The sequence below is a fragment of the Capricornis sumatraensis genome, chromosome 6 (genome assembly GCF_032405125.1).
Source record: "Capricornis sumatraensis isolate serow.1 chromosome 6, serow.2, whole genome shotgun sequence".
Lineage (NCBI taxonomy): Eukaryota > Metazoa > Chordata > Mammalia > Artiodactyla > Bovidae > Capricornis > Capricornis sumatraensis.
The window spans coordinates 80,680,547-80,695,587 of record NC_091074.1 but is presented as its reverse complement, the minus strand read 5'-3'; the positions used below and the strand labels follow the sequence as shown (position 1 = coordinate 80,695,587).

The 15,041-nt window shown below is 39.3% G+C and overlaps 1 protein-coding gene across 1 annotated transcript in view; it reads right to left on the bottom strand.

The window, feature by feature from the left end:
- ADAM28 (ADAM metallopeptidase domain 28) overlaps nt 1-11,893 on the bottom strand; it is a 75,337-nt gene extending 63,444 nt beyond the window's left edge. The window contains exons 1-2 of the mRNA XM_068974045.1: nt 11,783-11,893; nt 3,950-4,053 (exon numbers count right to left, since the gene is read on the bottom strand). Of these exons, the coding sequence (XP_068830146.1) occupies nt 3,950-4,053; nt 11,783-11,834 (156 nt within the window). The 5' untranslated portion in view covers nt 11,835-11,893. The remainder of the gene's footprint in view (nt 1-3,949; nt 4,054-11,782) is intronic.
- Nucleotides 11,894-15,041: the final 3,148 nt, after the last annotated feature.

The following is a 15,041-nucleotide window of genomic DNA, read 5'->3' as shown; positions in this document are numbered from 1 at the left end:
GTCACAGCAGTTGAGCCCATGATTTCAACAACTACTGAAGCTCACAAGCCTTATAGCCCATGCTCTACAACGAGAGAAACTACTGCAATGAGAAGTCTGTGCACTGCAACAAAGACCATGCACAGCCAAAATAATAATAATAAATAAAATAAAACATTTTTTTTAAAAAAAAGAAAGAGCCATCCATTCAAAATATTGTACAGAGATTTGCCATCTCCAAGGTCAGTTATTTCAGCCCGAATTTCCTTTAAGTGATCAGCTTTTAAAGGCTCATCTGGTGTTAAAAATCCAGGACTATAAATATCCTACACTGTGGGTCTAAATGAGGGGAAGCTGTTGTAATTCAGTTCATTTTCATGAATAACAGGAGCTGCAAAAAGCCTGAAGGTTGAAAACAAATGTCATGGGGAATTATTGTCACCACTTTTTGTTCAGGTTTAAGAAAGGCCAGATAGAATGAAAATATCAGGAGAATACTAGATTTGACCTTCCGTACAGAAGAGCCTTCCCAACATCTATTTTCCATCTTGAAAGTTTTGTGGTAGATAGTGAGCTAAAATATTGGGTTGACCAAAATGTTTGTTTGGGTTTTTCTGATACAAACCCAAAAGAACTTTTTGGCCAACCCAATATTAGTTGGAGGTTATTTCAGAAAAGATAATTGTGGAATGGAAGTTTTAGCTGACATTAGCATAAAGGGTGTGGATGAAAGGAAACAGCAAAAAAGGAAAGCAGAGACTATGCGAAAGAGGGGTTCCCTGGTGGCTCAGTGGTAAAGAATCACTTGCCAGTGCAGAAGACACAGTAGACATGGGTTTGATCCCTGGGTCAGGAAGATCCCCTAGAGAAGGAAATGGCACCCACTCCATTTTATTGCCTGGAAAATCCCATGGACAGAGGAGCCTGATGGGCTACCAACCATGGGGTCGCAAAGAGTCAGACATGACTGAGTGAGCCCTAGCGAGTGAGGACTGGGTAACGATACAACTGCACTTCTCAAGTAGAAGTTCATGGTGAAGGACAATGCCTGCTGGTAAGAAGCGTGTCTTATTTCTCGTCTACCTAGGTTTTGAATTAGGGGTTGGGAGAGGAAATTGGCACCTTGATTTGGAGAGATTCTACTAGAAGGAAATGACTTGGAGCCCACTGAGTAAGATTAGCTGGGCACAGGGATATACAAATAAAATTTCCCTCTTAAACACCATGGGTAAGGACTACTGGGTGGATTGGGAAGGTCATAGTTCTGGATGTTTCTGGGATGGAAGCAGAACCAGATAATAGCAAGCAATCACACCAAGAAAACCCGAGAAGTCCAGGGAGTTTCTTAATTCTAGTGGCACAGCTGTGATCACAACATATGGTAATCTAAGCTCTAGAAAGTTGGACCAAGATAAAGTCTGAAATTGTTTGGACTATAGGGGAGGCACTGCGGTGCCGGGCTTTACGGGTGGTTCAGTTTGTAAAGAATCCACCTGCAATATGGGAGACCTGGGTTCAATCCCAATAGAGAAGATCCCCTGGGGGAAGGCATAGCAACCCACTCCAGTACCCTTGCCTGGAGAATCCCCATGGACAGAGGAGCCTGGCAGACTACAGGCCGTGGGGTCACAAAGAGTCGGACACGACTGAGTGACTAAGCACAGCACGCATTATGGTGCCAGATATTCTACTTTGTGTCATAGGCTGACAGCAAGATGGTTTTGGCCTCTAGGGAAATGTGTGATCTGAAGGCAGAATCCTAGGAAGAATAATGATCAACTTTAGAATGTAAGTTTCAGCACCAGGGACCTTGACTAAGTATTTGCTGAATATGCATCTATGCAGGTATATAGGAAATGTATTCCACTTATTCATTCATCTATTTGTTTACATATTTATTTGCTCACTTATCCCACAAAAGCTTATTCAAGCCTCTTTATGCCATATATGTAACATCCAGTCAAGAATACAATCATGAATAAAATCTTCAAAATTCTACCTTGGCTATTAGTGCCTCCTCCAGAAAAGCTTTCAAAGGATTACTTCACTCCAGCTCAAAACTTAAGTGACTTGGACAAATGTGATGAAGTCAGAGAGATGGGGCCATGTTCTTGGCATACTTGACAGGTAATGCTTATGCCTTAGTGGTCTGGTCCAGAAGGGGGCACAGTTGTATAATAATAAGTACAAGAGTCCTCTATCTTGCTTTAAGTGAGCTCAGTTATCTGACTCTTTGCAAAGCCACAGACTGTAGCCCATGAGGCCCCTCTGTGAGACTTTCCTGGCAAGAATACTATAATTGGGTTGCCATCTCCTCCTCCAGGGAATTTTTTCAACACAAGGATCAAGCCCACATCTCCTGTGTCTCCTGCACTGCAGGCAGATTGCCTTGAGAAGTGATCAATTCAGACTGAGATCTGTGTAGGTCCCCTAGGTCAGGCATTAGAAATTCTCAGTGTTTCAAGAAATTACTAATTAATTACTTGCACAAGGAAGACCAGAAGTCTCAATACAGAAATCACCAAGATCATTTCCAAGAACTTGGTTTCCACCTCAAAGTACTCAGTAAGAAAGGTAGCTGGCATTTTTAAGATACTGCCAGAGAGCTTTCGAAGAAAGTAATATTGACACAGAAGCCAATACATATGGTTCCTAATGGTTCCTATATAAATTTAGCAGAAACATTTTGTTGAGAGACCATTATTTTGGGAAAGAGAGTCTTCTCTGACTTTAGTTGCTATACATGTGTTTGCGTCAGAAAGAATAACCTGTGAAGAACTTTGTCCAGTTGGGGAATATGAACTTCCAGTGAGTTTCATCTTACAGTAGGTAGATGTAAAAGTTATTTCCATCTCATATATTTGTATTTTCCTGGCTCTCAGCAAAAGAATTGCAGATGTAAGTAATTAGAAAATTGCTGTGGAGTGAATCATCATGTTTCAGCTTCCATCTTTTGACTGAGAATGTGTGTTTCGTCAAGTGGTAAGAATTCTACAAACTTTAATAACCACTTCTTTTGAAAAAAGCAGGGTAAATTTTGTGTTTAATTACAGTAATTAATCCTAATTTGCTACACATCTATGCATGCATTCACCCATAATATTTTATTCTTTGACTTCAGTTTTAGTGTTCACAGTTTTGTTTGTATGTGGAGCCTGGCAGCGGTCCATGAGGTTGCAAGAGTTGGACACGACTTACTGATTAAACCACCATCACCATGTATCTAAAGATGATGATAGATAGAGATAAAAAATACTGTATAAAATTCTTTAAAAGTAACAGAATGAATTATGAATTGCCATAAGTAATTAAAGTTTGCTCTCTGTGTGACCTTGGATAGTTTATTTCAACTGTCAGAATTTTAGCATCAAAATAAAGCTAATAATAGAACGTTGGGTTATCCTGAAGATTAATAAAGATAATATTGGTCAAAAACATACACAAATGTGCATATGTCTATCTACAAAAGTGTATATACTTATATATGAAATATATTTATTTATATACATATATGAAAGTGAAAGTGAAGTCACTCAGTCATGTCCGACTCTTTGCAACCCCATGGACTGTAGTCTACCAGGTTTCTGTGTCCAAGGGATTTTCCAGGCAAGAGCACTGGAGTGTGTTGCCATTTCCTTCTCCAGGGGATCTTCCCGACCCAGGGATTGAACCCAGGTCTCCTGCATTGCAGGTAGATGTTTTACCCTCTGAGCAACCAAGGAAGTGTGTATATCCATATCTAACTGTCTGCAACCCCATGGACTAAAGCCCACAAGGCTCTTCTGTCCATGGAATTTCCCAGGCAAAAATACTAGAGTGGGGCGCCATTTCCTCTTCCGGGGATCTTCCCAACCCAGGGCTAGAACCAGAGTCTCCTGCATTCGCAGGTGGATTCTTTACCTCTGAAACGCCAGGGAAGCCCATATATTTGTGTGTGTGTGTATATTCTTTATCAAATCAAAAGTTGTACCTGTTGACCTGGATCCTTGACCTCTCTTTTATGTCGTGGATGAAGTCTTTTAGGATAAACCACTTCATAGTTTTTCACTCCTGGAAGCTCTTTTATAGAATTTACTGAGAAAAAAAAAGTTGGAGAAGATTCAGCTAAGCAGAACTAACATAGGCTACTAGATAATGGCCTTCCTGATGGCATTGCTAATGAATGATGCCACATGCAAGGGCTTTAACTGAGTTATATGAGTTACACAAGTGCCAACCTCAGAAACAACCAGCAAAAGCAGAAACCCACTCTTTCTCTCATATCTTTAAGCTATATCTTCAGACATTTTTTCCACTGAAAGTTTACCAGAGTTTCTCAGCTTAGTGAATATATTTCTTTGGAATTTCCACACTTCTCTTTGCCTCTAGGATCCCCTAGAGGAATGGAGCAAACAGTACAGACAAAATCCAGGACAGGAGAGAATGAATCAAACTAATCCTCCAGAAAGCTAATCAGTGTCAGAATAATCTAACTGAAGCACTCTGAAACTACACAGTGTTATAAAAATTAAATAATGAATGGATGCCATTTCAGATTCACGTATATTTCTGTTGGGTTTTTCAACAGCAATATTTTTTACTAGTGAAAGAAACTGAATCAGTAGGAAAAGTCTCCAGTACCAGCTCCATAGATTGGGCTGGCTTTTGCAGTACAGACAAACCTTCGTGTTTTTGCATACAAATACCAAAAAAGAAAAAGAAAATTGGAGAAGCAGACAATTAGAACACTAGCACTGGTCAGGAAGGAAAATTTTTGAGCCTGCAGTTATGTTGAAAGAGAATTGGAAAGCTTCAATTTTCTATCTGCATCTTGAGATCTCATATCAGTGTGGCTTCTAGAAGTTTTCAGTTTTTTTTTTTTTTAGAGAAATTCAGATTTCCCAAAGCCACAACAAAATTTTCTATTTTCTATTTTATTTGCCCACATGGTTCAGCACAGAATGTAGGTACAGGGAAATCAAGGTGCACAACTTGGTTTGAAACTTCTGGCCAACCCAGAAGTTAGGTTCTAACTGTGACTGCAAAGGCTTTAAATGACTAGAGGGTATTCTTAGCTTACTAAAACAGGTAAATTTAAGGCCTTCCCCGGTGATCCAGTGGTTAAGAATCAGCCTGCCGATGCAGGAAACAAGGGTGTCATCCCTGGCCTGGGAACTAAGATCACATGCGCTGAGAGCCTGTGTACTAGGAAAAAAACCAAAGGCAGCCAGAAATTTAAAAATTATAATAATATAAATAAATAAATAAATAAAATAGGCAAACCTCAATTCTATGATAATACAAATTTATGTGACTGTGGCTGATCTTATAGCAAATAAAACAGTATTAATCAAGCTGCATGAGTGTACATCTATTCCAATGATGCTCCAGAGAAGAAAAGTGCTTATTTTTTTTAAAGTTTCTTCAGAAACTAAAGTAGAAACTTTCCAAAATTGCCTAGTGATGTTGATTTTGTTTTATCATTTTAGGGTGGTCATCTGACCATTCTTAGAGCCATTTGCATTTAACTCTGAAGGATAGGAAAAGCGATTAAATTGGCAAAGAGCTCACTGGGTTCAAAATGGAGTGCTTAAGTAATGAAATGGCTTTTCTTTCACCAACTCAAGATTTACCCTTAAAAACATTCCCAAAACACTTAAAGCCATGACATCAACACTTACCTTAACTTTGGGTTTAGTTTGGGTTTTTAAATTGTTCAGAAAAAGTGGTCAAATTAAATGATCTCTAAGGACAATTCAAGCAGTCTGGGCATCTTTTATTTTTATTTAGTTAATTTTTGGTAAAGGAAAATAATAGCATTAGTTTTAAAAGTTCATAACTGAAGTTCAAAATCTTAAAGGAATATTAAATCAGTCATTTTCTTTCCATCTGGTGAAAATTGTCACTGTTGTTATTGTTCAGTCCCTCAGTCGCTAAGTTGTATCCAACTTTTTGTGACCCCATGGACTGCACAACACCAGGCTTCCTTGTTCTTCATCATCTCCCAGAGCTTGCTCAAGTTCATGTCCACTGAGTTAGTGATGCCACCCAACCATCTTGTCCTCTGTTGTCCCCTTCTCCTCCTGCCTTCAATCTTTCCCAGCATCAGGGTCATTTCTAATGGTTGGCTCTTCACATCAGGTGGCCAAAGCATTGGTCACTTCAGCATCAGTCCTTCCAATGAATATTCAGGACTTATTTCCTTTAGGATTGATCTCCTTGCAGGTTTGATTTCCTTGCAGGTTTGATTTCCTTGCAGTCCAAGGGACTCTCGAGAGTCTTCTCCAATATCACAGTTCAAAAGCATCAATTCTCTGGCACTCATCCTTCTTTATGGTCCAGTTCTCACATCCACACATGACTACTGGAAAAACAATAGCTTTTACTATATGGATCTTTGTCAGCAAAGTAATGTCTCTGCTTTTTAATGTGCTTGTTCCTTGGAAGAAAATCTATGGCAAATCTAAACAGCTTATTAAAAATCAGAGACATTACTCTACCCAGAAGTTAACTGATGGTAGCAACACAATTCCCTACAGCTTCCCATCACTCTGTGTATAAATACACCAAAGGCACCCACGTGCTGTCTGGTGATTGTGTCCAATCGACACAATTAGTTCCATTAAAATGGAGCTCATGAAGCCATACATTCCAGCAATGCTGCAACCAGAGTAACTCTTCTAAAAATGCTGCATGAAAAATGGCTTTCATTCATAATACACATTATTCTGATGGGGAATAGAAGTCCAAGCTGCCCTCAGGTCATAAAAAAATAACTATTCAACTAATTCTTTTTATAAAAGCAGAGGGAGATAACACTCACATGCTCCCCATCAGAGGGGATGAGTGGAAACAGGCAAATCCATCTAACACAAGTTTTCTCTGATGTCCACATTGATCTCCATGCACCCAGTTCGTAATCCAAATTCTAACATTTCATGAAATCAGAAGTCATCAACTGACTCTTAAACGTGAAGTCTAAATATGTAAATCTGTGGATAAATGTCTTTCCAACTCTTTGTTTGATGGGCAAACACTTCCAGTGGACAACCAAATTAAATCAATGAATAAACTAAACTAGCAGAGTTTTTTAAAAGCTTCCAGCAACCTCTCGTATTTTTTTCAGTTTGGAGTGAACAGATTTCCAGCTCTTAATGCTCTTACAACACAGGACATCTCTAAGGAAAACAGATAGAATTTCCCTTAATGACCCTTCTTTTTCTGAAACCAAGAAGGTCCCTGAAAGATTGAGACTTGAGATATAACGAATCATGCAGCAAGAAAAGAGAGGCAATGGACCCAAGTGTTAATTGGCTCATTCATCCTTGAGTGTGATGGAGATACTGCAGCCTCCTCCCAGCTGAAGAACATCAGGCTAATTACTCTGAAGCCTGTGGAATGATCGCAACTAACTGCCATCCAGGAATTCCACAAATCTGAGACAAAACACAATGTTTCCATGAATTCAACACTTGCTTTTCTCTCTCCCACAAAACTCACAAACTAGATTAGTTCTAGCAGAACTGGATCAAAAAAGAAAATTGTTATTTGGGGTTGGGTTAGATCATTATTTTCACTGTTTAACAGTTTTAGAAAAGTTAACTTTTATTTTGGGACTGTTAATCCCTTTTTATTTGGAAATAAATTCAAATGTATATGAGAGTTGCAAGAATAGGAACAGTACAAACAACATCCTTTGCCCAGATTTACCTGATTCACAGATTCACCCTTTTCAAAACATGCTGATGAATGAGAAATAAAGTATTCTTGTAAGCCACCAATATTTTGAGGTTGTTCTTACTAAAATTTTGCATATTCTCAGTCTCTCACATATATACATATGTCATATACATGTGTGTATATATACATATACACACATTTTTTTTCTAACCATTTGAGGATGAGTAGTTACATTCAGAGAAGGCAATGGCACCCCACTCCAGTACTCTTGCCTGGAGTATCCCAGGGACAGGGGAGCCTGGTGGGCTGCCATCTATGGGGTCGCACAGAGTCGGACATGACTGAAGTGACTTAGCAGCAGCAGCAGCAGCAGTTACATTAGATACACCATGATTCTTTACTCCTAAAAACTTCAATATTTCCTAAGTATAAGAATATTCGCTTATACCACTATAGCCAAACAATCAGATTTTAAAAATCTAACACTGACCCAACACTTTATCATCTATATTTCAATTTTGTCAATTGACTCAGTAATATCCTTTTTTGGTATTTTATTCATTCCATTGCAGGGTCCAATCTAGAATGAGGTATTTTATTTAGTTTTCATGTCTCTCTACCTTTTTTTAATCTAGAATTTTCCTTCCCTTCCTTCTTCCTTCCTGTTTCTGTCTCTGTTTCACTCCCTCTCTCTGTCTTTACTTGTGTGCGTGCTAAGTCACTTCAGTCATGTCTGACTCTTTCCCACACTATAGACTGTAGCCCACCAGGCTCCTCTATCCATGGAATTCTCCAACAAGAATATTGAAGTGGACTGCCACAGCCTCCTCCAGGGGATCTTCCCAACCCAGGGATCGAAGCCCTGTCTTGTCTCCTACACTGGCAGCTTGGTTCGTTACCACTGGCACCACCTGGGAAGCTCTTCTCCATCTCTAGAAAAGTTAAGTCTTGCTTACAAGATTAATAAAACTGACATTAATCTGGAAGGCTACTTTATTTTTTAATATGCATGGGGCATTTTAGAGTTTAGCCGTTTTGTATGTAATACTGATATTTTCTTTTTTTTTTTTTCAAAGATACTGTTTAAAGAAGTATCTTTCCAAACTAAACACATGATGCTAAGCCCTGAATCAAGGTTTATGCAATGACATTGGCTTAAGTTCTGGAATTCTCTGTACCCCATCAAACTATCAGATGATTTTAAACTTTATGTAATAAAAAAAGTACAGACACTAAGGGAAAAAGCACATCCTAATTAAGTCTATCATTTTGGTTATTAAGATTAAATTACAGATGTTCTTTTTGGTCTTCCAGTTACCTGATGAGAGCAATAAGAAATTGCTAATTTGAAGTAAAATTATGTCAAAAGGTACCGTATTCCCTGGGTATTCTGCTGAAATAAAGACCTTTCCCCTTGGTCTCAGTTCTTCACCCCCAAGCACCTGCCACATTCTTTAAATTTTTTCCCCCTTTCCACAAGGAAATCTCAAGTTATTTTTCTTGAGAGATTGTAAAGCTCGATACAAACAGTTGGCCTGATTTTACTTCATTTTTAAATTTCACATATTTAAGAACTGGGTAAAAGTATGCTGGGAGTGGCTCTTGTTTATTCTCCGGGTGATGAGGGCAGAGAAACAAACAAACAAACAAAAAAAGGAGATGGGAAAATGAAAATTGTTTTACTTCTTACATTTGGCTGGAAAAGAAATTAATATGGGAATGATATCAGGGTATTTCAGTGACCATAGAAACACTCTTGAAAATACACATTGGAAGGTAAGAAGAAAGGGAGCTTTCTGTTACAGATGGAAGATGGGGGCAGGGGAGCTTTCTGTAAGGACTCTCCTCCCCATCCTCACAAAAGCCACTTTAGCACCTTGGTCTCCCACCACCAAGCATTCAGCGATATCGTACTTTTAGACACAAATTCTAAAAATATTGTCTCTTGGGGCAATTGTTGTGAATGCAAAGATAGGGGAACAGAACCATTTGGTATGCCCAGTTTCATCAAAAAGGCTATAATGTGGGTGGCACCCAGTGTCAGCTATGCTCTTCTGTTAATGGATCCAGCTTGATCTTTATGCTGTTGGATAAGGCTAGTACACAAACAATTCTTATGTTTCAACCAAGCAAAGGGCCCCAGAGAGTTTTTAGTGCTTGTATTTTCAGAAAATGTCAGAAAAGAAGGTGTCTAGTAAGTTTGATTTTTTAAAAATAGGAATTTTAAGTCCATAATTTAAACATCTAGCACAATTTTTAAATTAACTTTTCTTGGAGCATAGTTACTTTATAATGTGTTAGCTTCTGCTTCACAGCAAGGTGAATCAGCTATATGTATACATATATGCCTTCTTTTTAAAACTTCTTTCCTTTTTTTTTTTCTTGTCCAGCACTGTTCTATACTGAAAGATACAATGTAAAACCTCCCCAGATCTAGGAAAGAAATCAGAAACCAGGGTAAAAAGAAAAATAATTTTTAGTGACAAGTACTGAGTGGGTGCAAGCGGTAGGAGAGCCTTTCCCTTCCTAACTTCATCCTTCTTGTTGATAAGTTAGTTTCATTTCTAGGTCACAACAAACATTCTAAAACCCAAGAAAACATTTACCAGGGAAGGAGTCTCAGGCACTGACGCTAATGTGCTGACTTCAATAAGCTCTAGAGCCAGAAATAATTAAAGGAAATGCGTTATCCGATCTAACATACCAGGGCTTCCCAGGTGGCTCTAGTGGTAAAGAATCTGCCTGCCAACACCAGAGATATAAGAGAATTGGTCTCAACCCCTGGGTCGGGAAGATCCCCTAGAAGAGGGCACGGCAACTCATTCCAGTTATTCTTGCCTGGAGAATCTCATGGACTGAAGCAACTTAACATGCATGCACATATATTTATAAATATATTTGTTTGGCTGTGCTAGGTCCTACTTGCAGCACTCAGAATTTGCAGCAACCCAAATTCTTACTTTTAGCATGTGGGATCCAGTTCCCTGACCAGGGTCCCCTATATTGAGAGCGCAGAGTCTTAGCCACTGTACCACCAGGGAAATCCCTATTTTTTAATTCTTAAACTAAAAATTGTTGCTTGCCATCTGGCACTACAAGAATGAAGTCACTAGCCATTCTAGTAACTGATCTTCAATACACAGCCTGAAACAAGAGTTCAGGGCAAAGATGAGAAATGAGACAGTTGGCTCTGGGAGAAACTAGCAGAACAGACCTTCAGACAGTTAGATACTTTTAGAAGATATTATAAGCCTAATTTCTTGCATTTTCCCATATCTAGAAAAGCACTAAAATCATTGTTGATTGAAAAAAAGGCACAATATGAAATTTGTGAATGAAGCCTTATTTGTGCCTTTTTTTTCAATCAACAAATGTTTGATTTGAAAAATGAAAGTGAATAATCAACTTAAGTTTAATGGCAGCATTGTTTTGATCAAGTAATATCACAGTGCTTTATAAATATGAAATGTTCATTTCTAATGCATCATATTTATTTCTAATTCAATGTATTTATTATCACCAAAAATGAGAGGACTAAATATAAAAAGGGGTAAGAAGGCAAGAGAAGAAGGGGCGACATAGAATGAGATGACTGGATGCCATCACTACTGACTCAGTGGACATGAGTTGGAGCAAATGCTGGGAGATGGTGAAGGACAGGAAAGCCTGACCTGCTGCAGTCCATGTGGTCACAAAAAGTCGGGGACATGACTGAGCAATTGAACAACAAATACAAAAATGTGATCGAAATGAAGAGTCAAACTGGCCCCAACAATAATAACGGATACTTTCTGAAGCCTCCTGCACTGTAATAACCAGTCAAATCTGCCTCATCTTAACTACTCTAAAAATGACAAGGTTGATTTTGAGACCTTCCATTCTTTGACTCAAAGATCATATTCATTGGTTAAATGATGGTGAATGAAATCTGCCCTCTGACTTCCCTATTCTCAGATTAGATGTGTAAATAGTGATCAAGAAGTCACTTGCTTCTCTTTTATACTATTTATATCAGTCAGAGCCCCCCAAAACAATGGATTAAGCCTGCCAAACTGGTTAGTAAAGCTGGTGAAAAAAAACTGTTGGGAGAAGATGAAAAGCAAGCAGGTATTTAACAGAATCTGTAAAGAAGTTAAACGCCTACCTGGAAGGGGAGCAAAGAGTAAGGTGGCCGTCAGAAGAAGCCGTTGCCACATGCTGGGTGCTCCCAGGAGCCTGGTATCCACTCTTCTCACTCAAGCAGACTGCCCTCCTGGTCTGCCCCTTCCTCCTTTCAAGTGAGACAGACCGAAACCCCAGGGTTCATTCTTGTCTCTGCTTCAGGAAGTGTTTACTAAAGGTGTTGCACAACCTTGGAGCTGTGGTCCTGTGACAATGGCACAGCAGGCGGAAGTTCTGGCTGCTGCCTGGCTCCAAGATCCCTTTATCCTATGCTATTGTTTCTCTGTCCTTCCCCATGTTCCCCACTTAAAAGTAGTCCCTGTCCAGTAAAATTCTATATTCCCAGAAGTCACCAGGAGAACGGCTTCAATGAGGTTGACAAATATGTGTATTTATTATCTGTATAAGAAATATACTTGTATGTACACTCTGCTGCTGCTGCTGCTGCTGCTAAATCGCTTCAGTCGTGTCCGACTCTGTGCGACCCCATAGACGGCAGCCCACCAGGCTCCCCCATCCCTGGGATTCTCCAGGCAAGAATACTGGAGTGGGTTGCCATTTCCTTCTCCAATGCATGAAAGTGAAAAGTGAAAGTGAAGTCGCTCAGTCGTGTCCGACTCTTAGCGACCCTGTGGACTGCAGCCTACCAGGCTCCTCCATCCATGGGATTTTCCAGGCAAGAGTACTGGAGTGGGGTGCCCTTGCCTTCTCCAAATAGATAACCAGCAAGGACCTACTGTACAGCACAGAGAACTCTCCTCAATATTTTGAAATAAACTATAAGGGGAAAGAATATAAAAAAGAAGTAGGTCATGATATAGTAGAGTTTCCTTCCCATTTAGGGCATCATGGAACACCTACAGTGTGAATTTATGTAAACTTATCTTTCCCATTATCTTGTATCCTTAGCCTCTTCTTCCACAATAGTGATCTCGGGGAACTTAAACTATCATGAAATAAGAATGTATGACTCTATAAGCTCAAGGTTGTTGAGCTCCCCAAGGGTATTCATATCATCAATAACAACCAGGAAAGAGGGGTTAGGGGAAGCCTTTAAGACTCAAAGAATGTAATTTCCAGAAAACTATTAGGAATTATCACAGGTAGTAGTAAGTCCAAATTGGCATGTCCAGCTCTCACACTGTATGGCTAATTAAACAGCTGATAGTTACTAGAGCCGCTTACTAAATTCCAGGTCCTTTATGTTTATTATCATATTGATTCTTATAATACTCCTGTTTAATAAATATCTTACTTCTATTTTGTATAAGAAAAAAAATTGGGTTTAAAAATTTAAAAATTCAAGAGATTGAGACTCAGTTTTCCTTATTTTATAGAATAAAAAGATTAAGCAGCTTGCCCAAAGTCACCTATCTAGTAAGTGGCAGAAGTGGGATTTGAACTTGTATTGTCTGATCACTTAGTTACATGCTTTCTGACTTATACTGATTTATACACCCAGTTATATTTCTGTTGAGAAATAAATATACAGTTCCTATTTTTTTAAAATCCTGTGTCAGGAAGATCCTGTGAAGAAGGGAATGGCTACACAATCAAGTATTCTTGCCTGGAAAATTCCATGGGCAGAGGAGCCTAGCAGTCTAGAGTTCATGCGGTCACAAGAGTCAGCATGACTGAGTGACTAACACTTTCTTGCACTTTACTTTATTCACTTTAATCTATTATAAAGAAGCTGTTTTAGTCAGTATCTGCCTTAGCTTTACCTTCTTCCTCAGATGGCTCAGAAGTCTCACTGGTCTATTTTAAAGTCCAGCCTACAGGGATGGATTCAGGAGGTAATATAATGATGAGAACTCAGGCATGGAAAAATATGAAGGAAGAACATTTTGGCAGAAGGAAGAGACAATGCAAAAGGATTCAAGCTGAAGCACAGCTGACATACCCAAGAAAAAAGTGAGCTGACGTAGCTGGAGGAACTGAAAGAGAGGAAAAGAGGAAATTGGGTATGTGGGCCCAGGGCCAGATAATGTTGGGCTTTTAAGTATCTTATTTCAAGAGCTATGGGAAGATCTTGGTGGTGATTGAGCAGAGGGCAATATATGTTACCTCACGTTTCTAAAAGATTATTCATACAGCAAAGAGAGTAATGGAATCAGAAAGGGATCAGGAAATGGAAGAAGAAATAATTAGGAAGTGACTAAGACATGTTAGTCAAAGTGAAGTCGCTCAGTCGTGTCCAACTCTTTGCGACCCCATGGACTGTAGCCTGCCAGGCTTCTCCATCCATGGGAGTTTCTAGGCAAGAATACTGCAATAGGTTGCCATTTCCTTCTCCAGGGGATCTTCCCTACCCAGGGATCAAACCCGGGTCTCCTGCATTGCAGGCAGATGCTTTACTGTCTGAGCCACCAAGGACGCTTAGAGGCAGAATATTCAGTTGTTAATTAGAAAAAATAGATTCAGATTTCAGACTAGAGATCTATTTCAGAAAATGATAGATTACATATATTGAGCTTTCATATGTGAATCAACACTTTTTATGTTCACATTGTTCCTATGGACTAGGTAATAGTTCCATTATAATTTTAAAGAATAGTTGTGTCCCCTTCAGGAGCACAGTTCACTGGGAGATGATTGCCAGAAAAAGAAAATCCTTTAGGCATGCTGGCTGGGAACAGATTGATAGTGAAAGGATCTAGCACCAAGCAGGAAACAATGAGGATCAATGCACCAGGGAGCATCTGTCTTGGGCTCTGGCTTTTCATTGGTGCTTTGGGTGTGTATTTTGGAGCACAGTATCTGACCATAGTAGGATACCCTTTCTTCTTATTCTCCACCCTGCTGGACACCTCAAAAAAGAAACTCCTGAAATAGACACAGATAAATGGGTTGGAGAGGTGTTCAAGGTTTTAAACATCTTATCCTTATCTTTTAGGAGTAGATGGACCTAAAACCGGGAGTGGAATGATGGGGAAAATAAGGACCCAATTATAGGTAGGTTACTAAGACTCTTAGATTGTATCTGATTAAATAATCATAATAGTTCTGCTGTGTTCTCTGTATGCTTATGTCATTCAAAGCCTTCAAAATATCTTCAAAAATAATTATTTAGAACCATCAAGATTAGCCCACCAGGCTTCTCCTTCCATGGGATTCTCCAGGCAAGAACACTGGAATAGATGGCCATGCCCTCCTCCAAGGGATCTCCCCTACCCAAGGATGGAACTCATGTCTTCTGCATCTCCTGCATTGGCAGATGGATTCTTTACCACTAGTGCCAC